General features: G+C 64.2%; 1 protein-coding gene across 1 annotated transcript in view; it reads right to left on the bottom strand.

Moving 5' to 3' along the window:
* Nucleotides 1-16,876, bottom strand: part of DGKK (diacylglycerol kinase kappa) — a 120,713-nt gene extending 103,837 nt beyond the window's left edge. Inside the window, exon 1 of the mRNA XM_075007515.1 lies at nucleotides 16,679-16,876. Coding sequence (XP_074863616.1) covers nucleotides 16,679-16,876 — 198 coding nt within the window. The remainder of the gene's footprint in view (nucleotides 1-16,678) is intronic.
* Between the last annotated feature and the right edge of the window lie 4,392 nt (nucleotides 16,877-21,268).

Genomic DNA, 21,268 nt, shown 5'->3' with positions numbered 1-21,268 from the left:
GAACAAAGAGGAGGGAGGAGCTGAGCTGGGTTTTGAATCGGGGTTGGCAGTTAGAGGCTAGGAAAAGGGAGAGCTGGAAGGCAGCCAGCCTGAGGAGGGGAAAGCTACACCCCAGAGGGGCCCCCCTCGGGGTCTTCTCCCCAGGACAGGTTGGAAGGACTGTCTCTGGCTGCTGTGCTGTCGCTTCTGTGAGAAACTGGACATCTGTTGCCTAATAAACCTTCTGTTGTACCTGCTGAGTGAGAGTCTCTCCTGCCAGCGGACGGGGTGCAGTGCAGGGGGACCCCTGAACCCCATCACAGCTGGTAGGTAGTTACAGGTTTTAGCCCTGTGGCTGTGTTAGAAAGTGTTCCAAGCCCAGGGCACGCAATGGGGGCAGGGCTGGTGGCCTCTCCAGCCAGGGTGTGATGCAGTGGGGGGGTGCATGTGTGAGACTCAGGCTGGATGTGTGAGACAAGCAGTGCAGCTCCCAGCGGCTAAGGATGACCCTGGGTCTATAACCTAAGCTGGCAGGTAACACCTCTGCCCTGAACAAAGAGGAGGGAGGAGCCAAGCTGGGTTTGAATCGGAAGCGGCAGTTAGATGCTGGGGGGAGAAGGAGCTGGAAGGAAGCCAGCCTGGCAAGGGGGGAAGCTACACCCCAGAGGGGCACCCCTCGGGCTCCTCTCCCCAGGACAAGTTGGAATGACTGTCTCTGACTGCTGCACTGACTCTTCTGTAAGAAACTGGGCCTCTGTCCCCAATAAACTTCCTGTTCTACCTGCTGAGTGAGAGTCACTCCTGCCTGCGGATGGGGTGCAGTGCATGGGGACCCCCGAACCCCATCACACAGGGCACTTGACTGAGACGAAGGAACACGCACGTCTCAGGAATTTGAGCCTGTCCCCTAGAATACATCCAAGGGCAGTTTGCCAGGACGGCCCACCCAGGCCAGGTGGGGCAGACTCTGCAGTGCCTGGCGGGAGGCAAGACAGGCTTTGGTCCCTGGACACAAGAGAAGAACCACGCAGAGAAGACCGAGTAGCGTCCACCTTGGACTTCTGCCTTTTGGAACCTGTGCCTGTCTCCAGGGGCCCGCGTTCAGCGTGTCGACCCCAGCAGGCCCGATCCACAATTCACCAGTAAGTAGAACTATGTGAGCTGGAATTACAACCCTCGTGGGCTGTGCGTTTGGAGACTTTCAAGAACCAGCAGAGAACATCGCTGGCTGCATCAGTAGCTGTAATTGAGGTACGTAAAGGTTCCCTCTAATCATTCTTCTCTCTGACCCGGGTCTTTCTTTTCGCTTAATAAATCTTGTTGGTTTGGGGTAAGATCCAAGTATATATTGACCCTTTGGGGCCTGGAAGAATCTCTGTGGTGCTGGTGAAATAGGTTTTAAGAACCACTCACCTTTGTTAGGGGCTGTTGCTGGTCTGGGCTGGTAGAGCAGCTGGGAGGTCTGTGAGTTTGCTTGTGTGGCTTCTGGCCAGTAGGGCTGGCAGAGGTACAGTTGTAGTTGGTTTGATTTGACTTAATGAGAAGGAAATCCCAGCCTGGGGCTGTGAGTGGCCCGGATTTAAGCAAAGACACCCTGGATTGATTTCCTTAGCTGTGCCCAGAAACCCTGTCCTGTTACACACCCTGACTCAGGGACACCCTGCCCGCCACGCCCCCGGGCAACACCCCGTCAGCCACGCCCCCAGTGACACCCTGCCCGCCACGCCGCCGGGGCAACACCTCACCCACCGCACCCCTCGCAGCACCCTGCCTGCTGCGCCGCCCCGTGACACCCCGCCTGCTGTGCCGCCCCGTGACACCCTGCCCGCCACGCCCCCCGGCGACACCCCGTCAGCCATGACCCCCAGCGACACCCCGTCAGCCACGCCCCCCGGCGACACCCCGTCAGCCACGCCCCCCAGCGACACCCTGCCCACCGTGCCCCCAGGCAACACCTCACCCACCGCACCCCTCGCAGCACCCTGCCTGCTGCGCCGCCCCGTGACACCCCGCCTGCTGTGCCACCCCGTGACACCCTGCCCGCCACGCCCCCCGGCGACACCCCGTCAGCCATGACCCCCAGCGACACCCTGCCCACCGCTCCCCGTGGTGTCAGCATACAGCAGAGCACCCCGGCCCCTCCCTGTCCCACCACCAGGTCCCACGCGGTGCTCCTGGAACAGCCCTGCCGCTGCGCCAGCAGCCCAGCTCCTTCCTGCTGGGCCTCCCTCCCTCGGCCTTACCCCTTCCACCTGGCAACACGCAGCCCTCCTGGAGAGGTGGTGCCCACGCGGCCCTCGCCGGATGTGCAGCATCGCCCTGGTGACACCACGTCTAAGGAACAAGATCTCAGGCGCCAGTCGCTTTTCTGCTCGGAATTCCAACCCCCGCCCTGCGGCCCCATAAAACCAGAGGGGTCCGAGTGGCACAGACCCAACGCCCACCCGTCTCTTCCACAGAGGTCACCGCCGGGTCCCTCCTCTGACCCACCCAGCCCGGGCCCCAACGCCACCGGTTGTTTTCTGCCAAGACCCCGGGGCAGGGCTCTAGGCAGCGGTTGGGCTCCCCATCGGAGGGAGCCGGGATCTGGATCCAACACCGGGGCACAGCCCCTGGCTCACTCAGGTCCGGCTGGTTCAGGTTGAGAGGCGAGAGCGAGGAGGAGTCTGGCGGATACTCCAGCAGCTGTGCACGGTGCGTGGGGCTCGTGAGGCTCACGGCCATCGCTGGGAGTTACAGCTAGCCCTCAGCGCGGCGATCGCCTCGCGGATACAAGTGCGTCAGGCCACAGCCTCTTGGCACAGGGTCTGGAAGTCGCCACGTGCCCGAGTGGCTGCAGCTGTTCAGGTGATCGATACACAAGCCTCGAGGCTGCATTCGGCAGTAACACGGGGGAGCCCCGTGCACAGACAGGGCCCCAACCTGCCGGGCGCCGCATGCGCGGAGCAGAAGCAGTTCCTGCCTCAAAGAGCTGGCAGTCACCGACTGGCCTGCTGCAGAGTCACGCCGAGGGAGCGGCTGTCAGCCCGGGGCAGGCGGCGTTCGACCCCAGCGCAAAGGACAAGTGTCGCTCCTGCTCCCCCCAGAATTACTGCTGGCGGCCACCTCCCTTCACCGCTCCCCAAGGGCTCCCGAGCCGGCCCCCTGCAAAGGCCCCTGCCCGGTGCTCGCTCCGGGAAAGGTTATCAGGCCTCCGGCATCCCAGGGCGTCATTGTGCAGCCCGGTGGCAGGTCGAGAGCTTTGACTATATTCAGCTACGGACCAGGCAGGAGCGAACGTCACCCTTCCCTTTGGCTCCTCAGGGCTGGCACCACCTCACCCTACATTTGCACAGCAGCCAACCCAGCGCGGCCCTGGGGCTCAGCCGGCGCCGCCCGGCCCTGCGGCGAGGCAGGAACGCTAAGGGCTCTTCACACCGGGGCTCTGGCTCACAGGGTAGCCCCGGACCAGCACGTGCTCTGCTGGAACGAAAGTGACGGCTACCCTGCTCCCAAGCCACTGCTGGGCCAGAACCGAGGAGCTGGCCAGCTTCTCCACAGGCAGCTAATCCTTCCCCAGGCAGGCCCGTTCCTCCCGTGGAGAAGCCCTTACCTCCACCTCCCACACAAACCACCTAACGAATGAACCGCCTTGTTACACAGGCTGGGGTGGGGCAGTGCAGTAACCCCACTAGCCAGGGGCCTCGGAGCAGCTACAGAGCCGGTGCCGACCGGCAAGGAGCATTGACCGAAGTGCCATGGGACGGGGCCTCCACCGCGAATCCGGGAGCGATTGTTCACAAGAGCCGTGCAAACAATGGGCCTCCCAGGAGCACAGCAGCACTTGGTAAATCATGTGAAAGGCAGCAAGGAGGCGGTGGGGCCGGGCCACAGCTCCCCAGCCATTCAGTCCAGGCAGAGCCACCGGCACACGGCAGCTGGCACGTCACTTAGCACAAAGCCTTTCGGCTCCCCAGCGCCACCGGCACAAAAGCTGCCCGGCGGGAGCCATTACAGCCCGCAGAGGCAAAGCAAAGGAAACGACGCCGGTTACAGGTGGCATCCCCAGATGCCATGCGGCAGCAGGGGCCCCGCGGGGGCGAATGATTAGCTGCAAGGGCTGCCAGAGCCTGGGAAGAGGGACGTGCTGGTCCTGCAGCCGGCGGATGAGTGGAAGGGGAGGGAGGTACCTGTCGGAGCAGCTCACCTCAGAGGCGCAGGGCACAGAGAAGCCGGACGTTTCTGGAGCACGCGGGCTGCGGCCCTGGAGATACTGGGGAGGGGCAGGCGGAGCTGGCAATGGCTAGGAAGCCAGCGCAGGTCTTCACGGTTCCCCTCACAGCCACCACAGGGTCTGACAGGCCCCATTGCTGTGGTTCGGTCTCGCTCACCCCCCCTCAGGGGACGGGTGGGGTGGGAGGGTTGAAGGGGAGCGAAGTCTCTGCAGGACAAGGTGCCAGAGACCTGTCGGCAGCAGGGGACCTATCCCAGCAGCTACCCAAGCTCTCTCCAGGGAAACCCAGGGCCAGCCTCACTTCCTGGGCCAGGCCAGTCACCTTCACGCAGGCACTTGCTTACTGGGCTTCGTCTAGGCCAGGGGCAAACTACACCTGCGGACCACACGCGGCCCTTGAGCGCCCGCTGGGGAGCGGGGTCTGGGGCCTGCCCTGCTCAGCACCGCTTCCAGAAATAGCAGCGTGCCCCCTTCCGGCCGGTTCCTCCACCAAGGGGCAGCCAGAGGGCTCCACGTGCTGGTCCTGGCCTATACACCGCCTCTGCCGCTCCCATTGGCTGGGACCTGTGGCCAATTGGAGCTGCAGGGTTGGTGCCCATGGACAGGCTGCACCTCCACGTAGGAGCCAGCTGGAACGGGGGGCACATGCTGCTGCTTCCAGGAGCTGCTTGAGACGGTATGTGCAAACCAAAGCATGCACCAATGTTCCCTCTGACTTCCGCTGACCAGCTGGGCGGTGTTGGACTCCCTCCTAGGTGGCCCGCCATGCACAGCAGCCTGCACCCCGAGCCCCACTGCTCCGAACCCCCGGCCCAGCACAGAGCCCCCTCCCACCCTCCAAACCCCTCGGGCCCAGCCCAGAGCCTCTTTCAGGGCCCTAAAGCTCTCGTCCAGAGCCCCAGTGGCAGCCCTTCCCGGTCTCACGTTCCATCCCCCTTCCATCAGCATTGCTGGCCCTCCGGACAATTCCCACGCCCTTCGGTGGCCAGAAAGCTGGTCCACCCCCATCTAGGCCCACGTGCCTATGGCTTGTCTCCTCCTCCCCCAGACCGCCCCCCACTCCAGGACCAGCAGCTGGGCTAAGCAGCCAGGCTTCTGGCTCAGAGATAAAGCCGGCGTTGTACCTTCTGCAGCCCGGTTTTAATGCACCACGGTGCTGCTTCGCGCTCGCAGAGCGGCGGAGGGCTGGCCCCTTGGAAAGCAGTGGGGGCACCGGGGCTGACCCCACGGAGATCACCCGGCAAGATGACAGCCGCACAGAGCTGGGAAAGGTGGAGCCTAACCGATCGGCTCTGCTCAATGGGAAGGGCTCTCAGACAATCACAGGTGACAGAAATGAGGGTGAGCCTGGACCCCGCGCTGGCCCAGGTGGTGCCCAGCACCGCGCCCTTCGAGGGGCTCGCACGCCTCCTGCATGGGAGGGAGCCACAGGCCAGGCCCTGGCAGCCACGTCGCACTGTGGAAATTGCACAAGTGCAGCCTGGCCAGGCCAGGAATGAAGGAAGTCGGGGCCAGCCATATGGTGTGCGGCCCCCAGGCTGTGGTCTGCGTCGGCCCCACTTCCAGCATTCAGCTGCACAGAAAGGAACTGACTCTGCAGCAGAGACACCACCTGCCCACAGCCAGCCCCATCTCCTGCCGTGCCCTCCTGCCGGCAGCTCCAAAGCTTGGAAATAGGCCACTCTGGCTCTGCCTTGCCACACACTCCCAGGCCAAGGCAGGCTGCAGCTCCCTTTTCCGGATTCTCCTATTAAACGCCTGTTAATTAGCTCCTGGCTCCCGTGCCGTGGGAGCGCCCACGGCCGCCGATTGGAGAGCACATAATTGGAGCCCCACACCTGGCCCAGAGGGTGTCTGATGGAAGGACAGCTAATTGGGTCACAAACTGGGGGAGCAGCAGCCCGCCCAGGCCAGGCACCGTCAGGGATGGGCTCATTAAGCAGAGGAAATCTCTGGTCACCACGTGGCACTGGTCGCTGTTCTTAGCCAGCCAACCACCCCCCAGCCCAGCAGTTCCACTTGGGGGTGGGAGGGTGAGGCCCAGACTCTGCCCCGAATCCCAGATGGGCAGCTCGTGTCAGGAAAGATGGGAAGAAACCAGAGAGGGTCCAGCGAAGAGCACCAAAGACGATGCAAGGCAGGAGGGAGGGCCAGCTCCGTGGGTGGCACGTGGACCTTGTAAGGGCCAGAGGGGAGCCCAGCCCTCCAGCGGGCTGTCCAGGGGCGCAAGGCAGGCTAGAACGCACACCTTTCTAAAGGGAGCGCTCGGGGCGCTGCCTGGGCCTGCCATGAGGCCCGGGCATTGGACTCGACAACCGCTCCAGATGTGTGCACCCAGCGCTAGAAAACGGGACCGATGCGGGGCTGAAAGGCCGGGGCTCCTGTCTCCTGGAGAAGAGGGGACACAAGGGGACATGATGCCAGCTGTCCAGTCCCTGAAAGGGTGTTACAGGGAGGGGGAGAACTGTTCCCCTGAACTCCTGAGAGTGGGACCAGGAGCCCGGGGCTCACGCTGCAGCCAGGCATTAGGGGACCCTTCCTGTCAGCGCGGGAAGCAAGGGACTAGACTGCCCAGGGAGGCTGTGGAACCTCCATCCCAGGTCAGACACACACTTGCCTTGGTGCTGCCGTGGGGCCGGGGCCTCACCCCACAGCCTCCGGAGGTCCCAGCCCCTCCTAGTGCTCTCAGCACGAACAACGAACTGCTCCACGCCCTGCTTTGGGGAGCCCAACCGCAGGGGCAGCACAGCCTGAGATCGACCTGGGGGGCAGCTCCTGCCCGACACCCTTTCCCAGGTGCGCTGTTAGCGAACCCCTTCCCCCAGCAGTGTCGGGGGCTGGCCCGCCCTAGGACAAGGCCGCAATAGACCCAGGAGTACTGCCAGAGCCCCCGCGCCCCGCCAGAGGCCCTGAGCTGCATTACGGCCCATCAGCACACCCAGGAGAGAGACCCCCCCACCCACCTCCCTGCCGGCTCCCGGCCCGTAGCACCAGCCGCACATCGCATGAGCCAGCAATCACGCGGCCTCCGCCTTCTCCCCTCCCAGCCCTCCACTGCCTGACTGACTGGGGACACCAGCTGTTCACTCCCGCCCCTCCCTGCCAGCACCCAAGTCCTCCGCTCGCGTCCAGGGGAAGCAGCAGTGACTGCCAGGTGTGGTGTGGCAGGGCGGGCATGGAGAGCTGCCCTCGCAGGAGCCGGGGGCAGCAGCCTGGCAGCGGGCGCCCTGGATGGAGTCGGGCAGCTAGGGCAGGGTTAAGGCGAGAGCTCTCCTTTCGAGCCAGGGCCCAGCGGGGAGCAGGCAGAAAGCAGCAGCAGCGGGGGAAAGCCAAGTCTGCTGCCCACACGCTGGGGCCGCAGCTCGCAGCCAGCACGTCCAGCTCCGCAGTTTGCCATCCCACTCAGATCCTGCCAGGGCTGCAGCTATTTACTCCTTGACCCCCAAGCACCCCAGGAGGGAGGCAGCGTCTGGGACTCCCGGGAGGTTGAGGAACAAGGCAGGTCTGCATGGCTGAGCTCTGGCAGCGTGGCCGCCAGGCAGGGGCACGAGGGCGTGCGAGCGGAAGGAGGGATGCGCCACACCACCCCCTACACCGTGCTTTCACCATTGCCTTGCACGGGGAGTGAGCAGAGCCCGCTCTGCCCGCACACACTGTCCCCCCACTAGAAATGCTGGGCCAGCACCAGACACCCCGCTGGTAGCGGCACACGCTGGGCTCCGACTGGCAGAGCAGTGGCGCCAGACGAGCCCCCGGTGAGGCTCTGGTGGGAGAGGAGCCCCGTTTGGAGGGAGCTGGGAGCCGACGTGGTGCTGGTGCTTCCGTGGCATTTCTTGGCCTGCCTCACAACACTGGGCACATGCCCCCGCTCACGCTGTCACACTCACCTGCACGCAGACCCTCATCTTTGCCTGAGTGCTGGGGCCAGATGGACGGGCCGCGGCCAGAGAACAGGGACTGCCGTGGAAGCTTCCCCCCAGCTCCCTGTGGGCTCATGCCATGAGCTGTGACACTGACCGGCCACGTGCCGGGGACACTGCGCTGGTAGCATATCCCCACGCAGGTGCATAGACAGCCCATGCAGTGCCTGGCAGAGCCTGCAGCGAACAGGGCCACAGACCTACCCAGGCAGCAGGACAACACTGCACACAAAGGAGCGAGTGGGCGGGGGGCAAAGAGAGCTCCTGGAAGGAGCCCAGGTAGTAAATCTCCAGGCCCCTCTGGTGACTGCGCCAAATGTCAGAGCCCTCAGCCTGCTGCTTGTCTGCACGCAGAGCGGCACCAGGCCTCCTCCAGGGCGACTCAAACCCACAGCCCAGGCCATGGGGACATCCCGCTAGCTACAGCCAGGCCCATTCCAGGCGAGGGCGAGTGAGGCAGGAATGAGCTCATGATAAACCAGAACAAGAGCACCTACAGTGAGGCTGGAACCGGCTTCCGGCAACTGGTGCAACACGCCAGGTCAAAGGCGCCCGCAGACGAGGCCTCCTATTCCCACAGTGCAACCCATCGCCAGTCCTCCAGGGAGAGCTGCTGGGCGTTTGCTTCAAGGCCGGTTCCCTCTCCTGCACCAGCGCTCCCGTGTGCACCTCAATGTCGCACCACGGACACTTTTCTCGTGTGCGGGGAGTTGTCTCTACCACCATCCCCTGCACCAGCGCTCCCGTGTGCACCTCTGTGTTGCACCACTGACACTTTCCTCGTGTGGGGGGAGTTGTCTCTAGCACCATCTCGTGCACTGACACTCCCATGTGCACCTCTGTGTCGCACCGACACTTTCCTCGTGTGGGGGGAGTTGTCCCTAGCACCATCTCGTGCACTGACACTCCCATGTGCACCTCTGTGTCGCACCACTGACACTTTCCTCGTGTGGGGGGAGTTGTCTCTAGTACCATCTCCTGCACCGACACTCCCGTGTGCACCTTCGTGTCGCACCACTGACACTTTCCTCGTGTGAAGGGAGTTGTCCCTGGTACCATCTCCTGCACCAATGCTCCCGTGTGCACCTCCACGTCGCACCACGGACACTTGCCTCGTGTGCGGGGAGTTGTCCCTAGCACCATCTCCTACACCAGTGCTCCCTTGTGCACCTCCACATTGCACCACGGACACTTTCCTCGTGTGCGGGGAGTTGTCCCTAGCACCATCTCCTGCACCAGCGCTCCCTTGTGCACCTCCACATTGCACCACAGACACTTTCCTCGTGTGCGGGGAGTTGTCCCTAGCACCATCTCCTGCACCAGAGCTCCCGTGTGCACTTCCACATTGCACCACAGACACTTTCCTCGTGTGCGGGGAGTTGTCCCTAGCACCATCTCCTGCACCAGAGCTCCCGTGTGCACCACAGACACTTTCCTCGTGTGGGGGGGAGTTGTCTCTAGCACTACATGCTGTGACTAACAGTGAGATCTGGTGCAGTTTCCTCTTTACCCAATAAAATTGACTGCAAGTGGCAGCCGGTCGCTTGTCTGCTTGTGTTTGCCTTAGAAATTCAGGTCTTGTCTGGCGAATGCCGGGTCAGCAGGCCCAGGACGGAGCAGATCCCCTGACAGGTGAGGCCATTTCTAGCTTTACTCACCCTGTCTATTTATGAACCCAAATTGAACTCAAAGGCCCCAAAGCGGTCGGGACACAAGCTCTGTGTGAAAGGTCCCGGAGCTCTCCCTGGGGCGGGGTGGGGTGGGGCGGGACGGAGCAGAGAGAGACCCTCTGCTGTGCCAGGCATTCAGACGAGACCCCCAGAAAGCAGAGCTCCGACTGAAGGTGCCGGACCAAAGGCGCCTGTCCTCCACACACCGGAGAGCCGCAGACAAGCACAGCTGCCCCCGGACAGGCGCAGGTTCCTCCTCCGCCTACTCTGCCCATGAAGAACCCTGCCATGCAGCCCTGCACTTCGGGCTGGCCAGGGAGGGATCAGCGCTGTCACACCGACACCCGTCCACTGGACTGACCCTGTAACCCGCCTACTGCCCTGCGCACCCAGGTGTGACGGCACCGCTTCCCACCCGGCCCCCAGGGCCCGCTCCTCTGGCTGGCTCTCCGCTCCCCAGAGGAGAGGACCGGCCAGCTCAGATGCTGCATCAGGGTCCGTAAATCACACCTCGCTCTCTGGCTGCAAGCCCTGCTCCAGCTCCAGGCCCTCCTGGCACAGCTGTGGTCAGTGGTGTGCAGAGAGCCAGGCTAGGCGCCAACAGGCCATGACACTCCCGAGGTTTCCAAATCTGCCTCCCTCCGGGATCCTCGATGCAGGACATCCCCCACCGCAGCAGCACGCTCCCGCGACTGCGCCCAGAGCCCAAGCTCCCACCCTGCAATGCATCGCCTGCCGACGCTCAGCTCTGCATGCTGGGATCTGCCAGAGTCAGCAAGCGGCCAGTGCTACCCCCCAGCCTCCCCAGTGCACCGGGGCTTCGGGGGAAGGGGGTCACCCAGATTAGCAGAGGATCCAGCCGCACTTCCCAGAGCAGGCACCAGCGAGCATCAGGTCCCCAGAGCAGCTGGCAGGCAAAGCTGGCGCCAGCCCCTGGTGGGCTTGCCCTGTGCGGCAGCAGCAGCCAACGCAGCTCCGGTCGCAGCCCTGCCCTTCCAGCCAGCGCCTCGGGGGCAAGTGGGTCACCTCTGCAGGGCTTGCTCAGTCGCCCAGCTGGGCCCTTCCCTCAGCCCCTGCCTCTCACCGGGAGCCCCGGAGGAGTCACAGAATCCTAGAACCCCAGGGCGGGAAGGGACCTCAGGAGGTCGAGTCCAGCCCCCTGCCTACTGCAGGATCAGCCCCGCCTAAATCATCGCCTGCTGCTCTGCATGCGAGCCTGGGCTCTTCGCCTGGGGACACCGTTAAGCTCCCTCACCCGCGGACCCTTTCCAGGCCTGGGCACGGCACCACAGAGCACTAGGACTCACAGGGAGCTGGGGAAGCCATCGAGTCGTCCCCGCACCGCCCAGCTCCTAACCATCTCCACGGAGGGAGGAGATTCCACATCCTCCCTGGGCAAGTTACTCCAGCGTCACCACCCCGACCGCTGGACGGTTCCCTGATGTCCACCCGGAGCCTGCCCGGCTGGCGCTGCCACAGGTCCCTGCACTGCGAAGCAGCAGCAGCGCGGGCCCAGGGGGAATCGGGGCAGTCCCTGGGACGGGCGGCAGGGAACCAGGCCAGTGGCGTTCAGCCCCAAGCACCGCAGACAATGAGGACCAGCGGGGGAAGGGACCGGGAGGAGCGACCCACAGGGCCAGCAATCAGGTGACCAAACTTCCCATTTTTAAGGGTCAGTCCCCCATTCACCTCCTCCCGCAGTGTGCAGACTCCTTCAAAAGGGGCCAATTGTCCCGTACTTTCCATCTCTCTCCTGCCATCAGTACGGGCGGGTGCTGCTGCCCGGGGCTCTGCCAGCCACCTGCCCCCCAGCAGCGGTGAGTGGGGGTGGGCCCCAGGGGATGGCAATGGGGGTGAGCGTGTATGGCTGGGGGCAGACGCTCCCCCGGCTGGGCTGTCAGTGCCGCCCCATGGCGTGCTGCCCCTCCACCCGCAGGGCCCCTCACCTGCCCCCTTTCCAGCCAGCACTGTGCCTGCTGCGCTGGCAGCTGGGGAGTGCAACGGGGTGGCTCGTTACGGGTCACCTCTGCTGCACACTCTCAGGACCCCCACTGCGCCCCTTCACCCCCAGCCCCGCTGCTCACCCGGGGGGCGCCTCCTGCTCCCGGCGCTGTGGGGAGAACCAGCCCGAGCAGATGATTCTGCCCTAGCCTGGCCGGCGCGCCTGCCTCCCCGCACTGCCTCTGGCTGGGCTTGCACCTAGGGAAAGCCCAGGGGCTGGCCGGGGGCAGCCAAACCCTGAGTGTGTCAAAGCCCCTGCACAGCACTGGCCCAGGGAAGCTTCTCCGCCCTCAGCTTAGCCCTGCAGTGGCCAGGACGGAGCTATTTCCAGTCCGCTTGGCTCTGCCCCTACAGGTTACACCGCAGCCCCCTGCTCCCAGGCAGCGCAGGGCTGCTCTGCCCCTGCTGGGCTGCCTCTGGCCGGGTTCGCTGACGCCCCTCAGTCAGGTTGCTTGGGCCTAACCCCTTCCTGCCCACACTCTAGCCAGGGGACAGGAGGTGGCTGGGTTCTTGGGTCTGTGGTCAGCACCAGCTTGGCAGCGTGAGCTGCATTTCTATCGGCAGGAAGGGACAACCTGCTCCTCCGCACGAGGGAGGCAGGGAGGGAAGGAGACAATCTCTGCGAAGACGCGTACAGAGGGCCAAGCCAGCTCTACTCCGACACTCCTGTCCCACCCCTACACGCAGGGCAGAAAGGCTGCTGCTGGCCACCTTCTGGGGTGAACCTGACCTGACCAAACTCTGTGAGGGGCCCTGTGGGCTGGCGCGTCCCCGACACATTGCCAGGCATCAAGCAGGGTGGGGAACCCTTCCCAGGGCCCAGCCAGACCTGGAGGCTGGAGAGCTCTGTGTAGGAGGGCTGGGTCAGGTCGGTCAGTCGCCCCCTCCTCAGCTGAGAGAGGGGTGCGTCACCTCCCCCTGCGCACCCCTTACAGGGAAGAAGGGAAACAACGCGACTCCGGCTGCACCGCAGGGCTGTCTCATAGGGGCTCAGCCAGCGTGCTGTTAATTGCCAAGTCCGGAGCGAGTGCCGCTGCACGCACTGGATGCCAGGAACGGTACCGGGTGTCCTGTGCTCAGCCCAGGGAAATGCGGCGCCCCAGCCGGGCAGCAGGAGGAGCAGAGGAACGAGTCAAAGAGCAGAAGAGGAGCAGCGAGGCGCAAGGTGGGTAGGACAGACTGAGGCGGATGCAGACCAGGAGAAGGGCCTGGCAGAGGGAGGCGACGTCCCCACCCCAGCGAGGCTAAGCAAAGCCCAGGGGGAGCGTCTGCAGGAACACACCTGCTCGGCCCCGGGCCAGCTCGGGGACGACACGTCGCTTTCCGAGTTCCCTCCCCAGCTTGTGTTATTCTACCCAGCGTCAGAACCAGAGGTGGGCGTGCTCAGGAGCAGCGTTCCACGTAAGCTGAGCGCGGGGGCGGCCACCCGGAGAGATTCAGGAGCCGCCCAGCTGATCAGCAGAGCGCCCACAGCGGCAGCGTGTGTCTATGGGGGGTGCACAGCTGCAAATGCCTCAATGCACAGAACAAAATTCATTCTGTGCCTGGATGGAAAAACCAGAGGGACCCTGCTCGGGAGGGGCATCGCCCCCGGTGCCCTCTCCAAAACTGTAATGGCTAAAGGGTGCCCCCCACACTGCCTCCCTGTCCCACTCGTAGGCCCTTCCTACACCCATCCGCCACCCACACCAGTCAGCCGTTGCCAGCACAGTCCCACGCTGGAGGGCAGAGCCAGGAGACGCTCTCCTCCCTGGGCCGCATCACCCCCTCACCAGCTGCACAGGGTCATTTGCTCCCAAGCGCGGCTGCAACATGCACCTGGCTCAGAGCTCTCCACCTGCTTTGCACGGGAGTGAACGGGGCTGCCGTTGCGAGGCGGAGGCGGGGACGGGGAGAGCGGCCCTCGCACAGCACAGAGCTCGAGCCCAAGAGCCCCAGCGCCACGTCCGAGCCCGGCCTGGCCTGGCGACGTGTCGTGCCATAAGCCTGTCTCCTTGTGGATGACTGCAGCAGTGACTCATCCTGGGAAATCGTGCACAGTAACACAATGGGCCCTGCTGCTGCTGCCGCCGCCGGTATTCCACAGCTGAGAGAGGCTTGGTCAGAGCTTGAGACGCAGGCTGGTCAGGGTTCAGCCCTCTGAAAAACACTGCACGATGGAGGGCCTGGGAGGACACCCATGCCCCCACCCCCACCCCCAGCCACAGGCACAGGCAAACGCCCCGTCTACATGCTCTCCCGGCCCTGGGAGCAGCGCACAGACCCTGCCCCAAACTCTCCCTTCTCCCGACCTCATCAGCGAGCTGCTCCCAGCGGGGTGCCCCTCACGGCCCTCATCCAGCTCTTGCACATCTCTCCCCCAGCGCCCCTGCACCGCACGCCAGGCAGCTGTGGACCTCTGGCAGCAGTGGGCGGGGGGGTGCTGGTGCTGGTGCTGCTCCAGGTGCCTAGCCAGAGAGTGGTGTCTTCAGCAGCAGCCTGTGCCAACAGGGCTGAGCTCCCTCCCTGTGATAACTGCGTACCCAGGGCACTACATCCCCCCTTGCCTGCGGCACTGGGGCAACTGGCTCCCAACAGAGAGCTACTGCCCATGCTCCCCACCCAGCTCAGACGTGCGGGAGGGTGTGGCGCTGCCAGGGGAGCGCGTTCCCCGCCCCCCATACACTTCTCAGGTAGCAACGCTGCAGGGCATGGGCAGCATGGAGACCGTGCTGGCGGCTGGAGGGCAAGGGGTGGCCCTTCGCTAGCGCACAAACAACTTCTCCACAGCCCCGGGCTTGGAGCACACCAACGCATTGCCCCACACGTCTCGTGTCAACGTCCAGGAAACAAGCAGGTTCCTCCCTTGCACCGCTGAGATTGCAAACCCCAGGGCTCTGCTGTAGGGCCGGGGTGGGGGGGGAATGACTAGAAACCGGGGGGCTGTGCGCAGTGTAAACTGCTGGTGGAGATGCACCACTTTGGAATGAGGCAACTTCCCTTGGCTCGATTGTCCTTGTGGCAAATTCCCAGGCTTCCAGACTAGGGCTCTAATCCACGCGGAGGAAAACGCCCTTCAGGCGCTCCGGCTTTGCACTCGTGCGGCAGAGCAGGATCCACCCTTAGGTGCACACGCCAGAAAAGACGATAAATCTGCAGCGCTACTAGCCGTAAACAAGACAGCGTCTGCAACCTCTCTGAGCCTCTCCCAGGCCAGCCCTCCTGCATATGTCTGCCTTCCCTGGCGGCACCCCTTGGCACAGCCTAGTGTTCAGGCCACTGCCGCCGGTTTGCAACCGGCAGTGCCACCAGGAATGCGTTCGAATAAGAGCCCCGTTCCAGAGCACAGCAAAGCTCCGCCGAGCCCAGGCTCCCACCTCCGGAGCCAGAGTATAACCTCATGCAGCGTACCAGGCGGCGCTACTCCCGGGGCAGAGTCCCCACCCCTACCCCCACCCCCCGTCGGGAATTGGTTTGTGTCCTGCAGCACAAGGTTTGGCCGTTCCTGTCACTTTTACCCTTCCCAGCATAACTGCAGGACTTCCGTAAAGGTCTAAATCCCTTTCAGCAACAATCCCTGTCTCTGGGCACTGCGTGCAGCCCGGAGATGGGGTTCAAAGAACATTTATCAGCTAATTTTTAAATGGCTGGTCATTGATTTTTTCTCTATTGTTTCTAAGGTTGTCGTTGAAAAGAAACCAAAACGTCTCCAGCCACAGGGGTTTGACTCAGCCACGTGTCTTTCAATATTCCACCCCCCGGCCCGGGTTCCAAACAGAGCTCACCACTGACTGGTATTGCAACCCTCACGATCCCGCACCATCGCCAGCTCGCGAGCGGTGCTGCAGAGGCAGCCAGGGGAACTCACAACACTGTTTGCTGTAGGACATACCCAAAAGGCATTTCTTGCTAGTCTGTCTGCCAAGCTCTCACTGAATCCCAACCACCAAAAGCCAGTACATAAAATCTGGAAGGTTCTTCTCAGCAGATGAGATCAGGACAAAATTATGGGGAATTTCACTGAGGGGCTAACAATCCTGGGAGGCTGCCAACAGGGGATCCGGCACGGCCTACGCTCTATGGCTCACCAGGCTCCCATCCCCAGAGCTGAGCCACAAGAGGTTAGAGATGTGCATGTGGTTGGACGCTCCAGGCATCACAACGCCCCAAAGAAGTCAGAACACAGAACACCCTCACAACTCTCCAGGTCCCAGCTGTGCACCCCCTAGCCAGGAGCAGCAATGACCTGACTGAATCACAGACTCCTGCTGCCTGGGGAGGTAGTACAACCCCTAACCAGATCCCAGCTTCCAAACATCCTATCTCTGCCCCAAGCTGAGACGGAACCTGGGCAATGCCCACAGGCAATGGAGCAGCCAGTCCCTGAGGTTTCAGGTCCAAAAAAGCCGCTCACACCTTCCTTGGACTCCACGCCTCTCCCAGCACAGGTGCAGAGGGGCGGATCCTGATTCCCCCGACACCAGCTGTAGAGCGGCCTATGGCCTCAGCCCTCCCGACTCCCCCAGCTGCGAGAGGGGAGCAGGCCACTGCCTCTAGCTGACTCCATGCGGGCTGAGCCTTGCTGGCTCCAGCTCACAGCCGCAGGGGCGCTGTTTGGGCGTCACTGCTCTGGTATCGCCTGTAACCTGCCCGTCACAAGCTGGACTCTGGGTGCAGACTGAGCCGGCGGCTGCTCCCCACCCTGCGCCGGGCAAGCACTCCTGCTTGTGTTAGGCCAGGGATGCTGTTGACACAAACGCGTGCTGGCCACATCCTCAGCGGGTGCTCCCCAGGCAGCCGTGCTGCGCGCGGTGAGCTGCCCCGACTCACCCCGCTGAGGAACCGACCAGCCCGGCCACCGTCGCCCATTGCGCCCTTCCCCCGCCAGGCCCCCAGCCCCAGCCCCAGCCCCTCACCTTGCTCCTCATTTGCCCCGACGTGGACACCTTCCTGATCAGCTTGTGAGAGCTGCCCTCCTGCTCCCCCTCACTGTCGGAGGACTCCTCGCCGGCCCCCTCGGCAGAGGCCGGGACCAGCTTGTCTGAGTCCAGCGAAGACACCGACTCCCTGGCCTTCCTGAAGAACAAGTCCCCAGGGGCCAGTTTCTCCGCCATGTCTGCAGCGTCTCCCTGAGGCGAGACCCCAGGCGGGCTCCGGGCTGTGCCACTTCCTGCGGCCCTGCAGGAAAGGACCAGACAAGGCATCGGGTGAGGCTGAGCAGCCGGCCCTCCACCCTCCCCTGCGCCACAGGACCAGGGCTGACCGGTGCGGGCAGGGAGCAGCTGGGTGCTGTATTCTTAAACGGGGCATTTCCTCACCTTGGACCCCCGCCACGGCCGAACCCAACCCATGCTCGGCTGCCAACTTTCTCTTTTCCTCCAAACTCTTCCTCTTTTCTCACCCTCAGATCACCACAATTGTGCAAAGCCGGGCTTCCTTCCCTGGCTCTGCATCGCACGCTGCAGCTGCTGCTGGGCTCCCACACCTCTCTCCCCACCGACCTCCCGTCGCCCCCACGTGCACCCACATCCCACATACACCCCCTCCCCTGCCCCCAGGGTCTCCCCACTGACCTCCCGTCGCCCCCACATCCCACATACACCCCCTCCCCTGCCCCAGTGGTCTCCCCACTGACCTCCCGTCACCCCCACATCCTACCTACACCCCCTCCCCTGCCCCAGTGGTCTCCCCACTGACCTCCCGTCGCCCCCACATCCTACCTACACCCCCTCCCCTGCCCCAGTGGTCTCCCCACTGACCTCCCGTCACCCCCACATCCTACCTACACCCCCTCCCCTGCCCCAGTGGTCTCCCCACTGACCTCCCGTCATCCCCATGTCCACCCCACATACACCCCCTCCCCTGCCCCAGTGGTCTCCCCACTGACCTCCCGTCGCCCCCACATCCTACCTACACCCCCTCCCCTGCCCCAGTGGTCTCCCCACTGACCTCCCGTCACCCCCACATCCTACCTACACCCCCTCCCCTGCCCCAGTGGTCTCCCCACTGACCTCCCGTCATCCCCATGTCCACCCCACATACACCCCCTCCTCTGCCCTGGGGTCTCCCCATCGACACCCCATCGCCTTCACCTCCACTCCACATCCCACATACACCCCCTGCCCTGCCCCCGGGGTCTCCCCAGCAACCTCCCCTCGCCCCCACGTGCACCCACATCCCACATACACCCCCTCTCCTACACCAGGGTGTCCCCATCGACCCCCTGTTGCCCCCATGTCCACCCCACATCCCACGTGCACTCCCTCCCCTGCCCCCAGGGTCTCCCCATCAACCTCCCACTACTCCCACGTGCACCCCACATTCCACATGCACCCCCCTGCCCCCAGGGGCTCCCCATCTACCCCCCCGTCACCCTCATGTCCACCCCATATACCACATACACCCCCTCCCCTGCCCCCAGGGTCTCCCCATCAACCTCCTACCACCCCCACGTGCACCCCACATTCCACATGCACCCCTCCCCTGCCCCCAGGGGCTCCCCATCTACCCCCATCACTCCCACGTCCACCCCATATCCCACATACACCCCTTCTCCTGGGGTCTCCCCATCGACCCCCGCTGCTCCCACGTGCACCCCCTCCCCTGCCCCGGGGGTCTCCCCATCCACCTCCCACCACCCCCACGTGCGCCCCACATCCCACATGCACCCCTCCCCTGCCCCCAGGGTCTCCCCATCTACCCCCATCACTCCCACATCCACCCCATATACCACATACACCCCCTCCCCTGCCCCCAGGGTCTCCCCATCAACCTCCCACCACCCCCACGTGCGCCTCACATCCCAAGTGCACCCCCTCCCCTGCCCCGGGGGTCTCCCCATCCACCTCCCACCACCCCCACGTGCGCCCCACATCCCACGTGCACCTCCTCCCCTGCCCCCGGGGTCTCACCAAAGCACCTCTCTCCCCGTCACCCCTTCCCCTACCCCGGGGCCTCCCCGAGGCGCCCCTGCCCAGCAGCCCGCGGGCGGCGGGCGAAGGCAAGAGGCGCTGGGGCCCGGGGGACACGCGGCTGGAGCCCCCCCTGCCCCCGCAGCTGCCCGCGCCCCGGCTGCAGCACCCACCTGGCCGCCGGCGCGCGGGGCTCCTCCGCCGCAGCGCTGGGCAGCCGGGCTCCGGGGCGGCGCGCTCGGCTCACGGGCAGCCCCGCGATCTGCGGCACATGCCGCCGCTCCGCCTCCGCCCCCCGCGCTCCGCGCCTGTCAGCTGGGGCGGCCCCGCTCCCGGGCCCGAGCCGCCACCTGCGCAGCGCGACTGCTCGTCCCGCGGCGCGCAGCCCCGCCCGCTCCCCCTGCCACGGCGGGCAGGCCGGAGCTGGGGCCTTGGGCACGTCGCTTACTCGCCCCAGCCCGGCCCGCACCGGGGAGGGAGCCCGAGTGCCCGCAGCCGGGGCGGGGGCAGCTACGGGCCTAGCTGCAGCTGGCAGCGTGGAGGAGGCGGGGGTGCAGCTGTTCCCCGGCGGGTGGGACATGTCCAGGGAAGTGGCTGGAGGGGTGTCAGCGCAGCAGTTTCCCAGCCCTATGCGCCCGCGGGGGGCGGGCTGGGGGCTTTGGCAGTTCCTGCTGGGGCCGGGCTGCACAGGGCTCTGCGATGCCCCCACTCCTGCCACCTTCCCCCGCTGCAAACTGGGGCTCACAGGCTGCTGGGAAGATGGGTTCAGGCCTGGCGGGAAGCATTCAGCCGCCCTGCTGAGAGCAGCCCGGGGCCCAGGAGGCAGCGGCGGGGCTGAGTAACTGGTGGTGAATAGGAGCTGACCTTAGGCACACCCGGACCGGGGAGGCCATGTGGGAAGGGCACTGCCTGAGCACGGAAGGAGAGACGTACGGTGGCACATGTGGGCAAGGGGCTGCATTCTGCAGCTGCAGCCAGAGCCTCAGCCCAAGCTGTTCCCTGCCCTGGGCCTGCCATGGCACCCTGCAGTGCCTGGCTGCTGCCAGATCCTGGTCCGTCAGCCGACACCCTCACTTACCATCCAGGCAGCCCCTGTGGTGCAGAGGGAGGAGCAACCTTGTGCACCTCACAGGGCATTGCTGCTGATGGGACGCCCCAGGCAGGTGCGACCGAGCACCACTCCCACAGCCCTCGGGGCATCTGCACGTCTGGCTGATCACACAGCCATCCTCAGCCCAGCACACCTGAGCTGCGGCCACAGGGACAGCCCATGGAGCCTGAGGGAGGCCTCTGTAGAGTCACTTTTCAGAGCACTTGAGAGCTAGGCTGGTCTCCCTCGTGCCCCAGCCTGTGGCGAGGTGAGGGGGTTCCCTCCAGAGGCAGCCACCCCAGGGCAGGGCCTAGAGTTCATGCTCGGCTGTTCCCCGCCTCGGGGAGTGGTGAGGGGCTGCCTTTGGGTCAGGCAGTGAGGAAGCGGAGAAATTAGATCCCCCATCTGGTTTCCAGGGGGTCCAAAACAAGCACCGGCCTTCTCTAGCTCTGACCCCAGCAGCTCTCTCTAAATGACCAGCTGGGAGGGAGCCCTGCGAACTGCAGCACCTTGCACCCTAGCAAGACTTCCAGAGACAGGGTGCTCAAAGCAGATGGCGGGGAGGGGGAGGCACCATAAGGCAGCTGATCCTGGCTGCGTGGAGCTGCCAGCCCTGGTGTTTACCACGAGCTGGGTCCTGCTGTCTCCCTCGAGTGCTGGCCAGGCCGGTGGGCTGCTGAGTCAGAATGGAAATTGGAGAAAACTTGTTTTTGATGTAAGATCCCAGATTGGTAGCCAAACAAGGCCCTGGGGCCTGCAAGCTGTTCTGCAGGGGTGTTGCCAACCCTAAGGGAGCAGCGCGTAGGAGCACGTCCTAAATGCGGGGAAGAGAAGCAGTTACTTGCATAGACCGATACTACAGTGATGGCTCAGGAGAAGGACAGAGGCAGAGTGCCTCCAAAGGCAGCTGGGAGTTACTATGAGCGGAAGATCCGTATTTCTCGAGGTGGGTGGGGATTTAAATGTTAGCAATACAGAAAAAAACAGAGAGAAACTGCAGTCCCCTCCCTCCAAGTTGTCAACAGCCAACTGCAGCCCTGAGAGGTTAGGAGTGACACTGACCCCAAGCAAGACTGAATCTGATGCAAATAGGAAACAAGTGGGAGAAATAGGAAGAATGCAACAGGGCTGTTAAAAGTCACTCACTTTGACATCCCCCCACTGCACAGACAGCATGTGGCTTTCAAAGTGACCCATTGAGGCACAAGGCTGAGGCTGCCCAGAAAGGCAGTCCTGGCCTGGGGCGGCCAGGCGCTCCGGCCTCCTGACTGGAGCGCAGGGATCCTGCTAATTCCATGCAGGGAGATCCCCCACCAGAGGTTGGCTGTGCCAGTTGAGGCCCCTGAGCAGTTCTGAGCCCAGTCAGGGCCCACCCTAGACAGCCAGTGTTCTGACCAGCGCTGCTCAGGGACCGGTCCAGGGATGGCCACCAGCCCCTGAGGCCCCCTGAGGCAGGCCAGCCCAGCAGCCGGCCGGACCCGGGGGAGAAATGCTGCCCTAGACAC

This window comes from Carettochelys insculpta, chromosome 13 (assembly GCF_033958435.1).
Source record: "Carettochelys insculpta isolate YL-2023 chromosome 13, ASM3395843v1, whole genome shotgun sequence".
In the NCBI taxonomy this organism is placed as follows: Eukaryota; Metazoa; Chordata; order Testudines; family Carettochelyidae; genus Carettochelys; species Carettochelys insculpta.
This window is presented reverse-complemented; position numbering and strand designations above follow the sequence as displayed.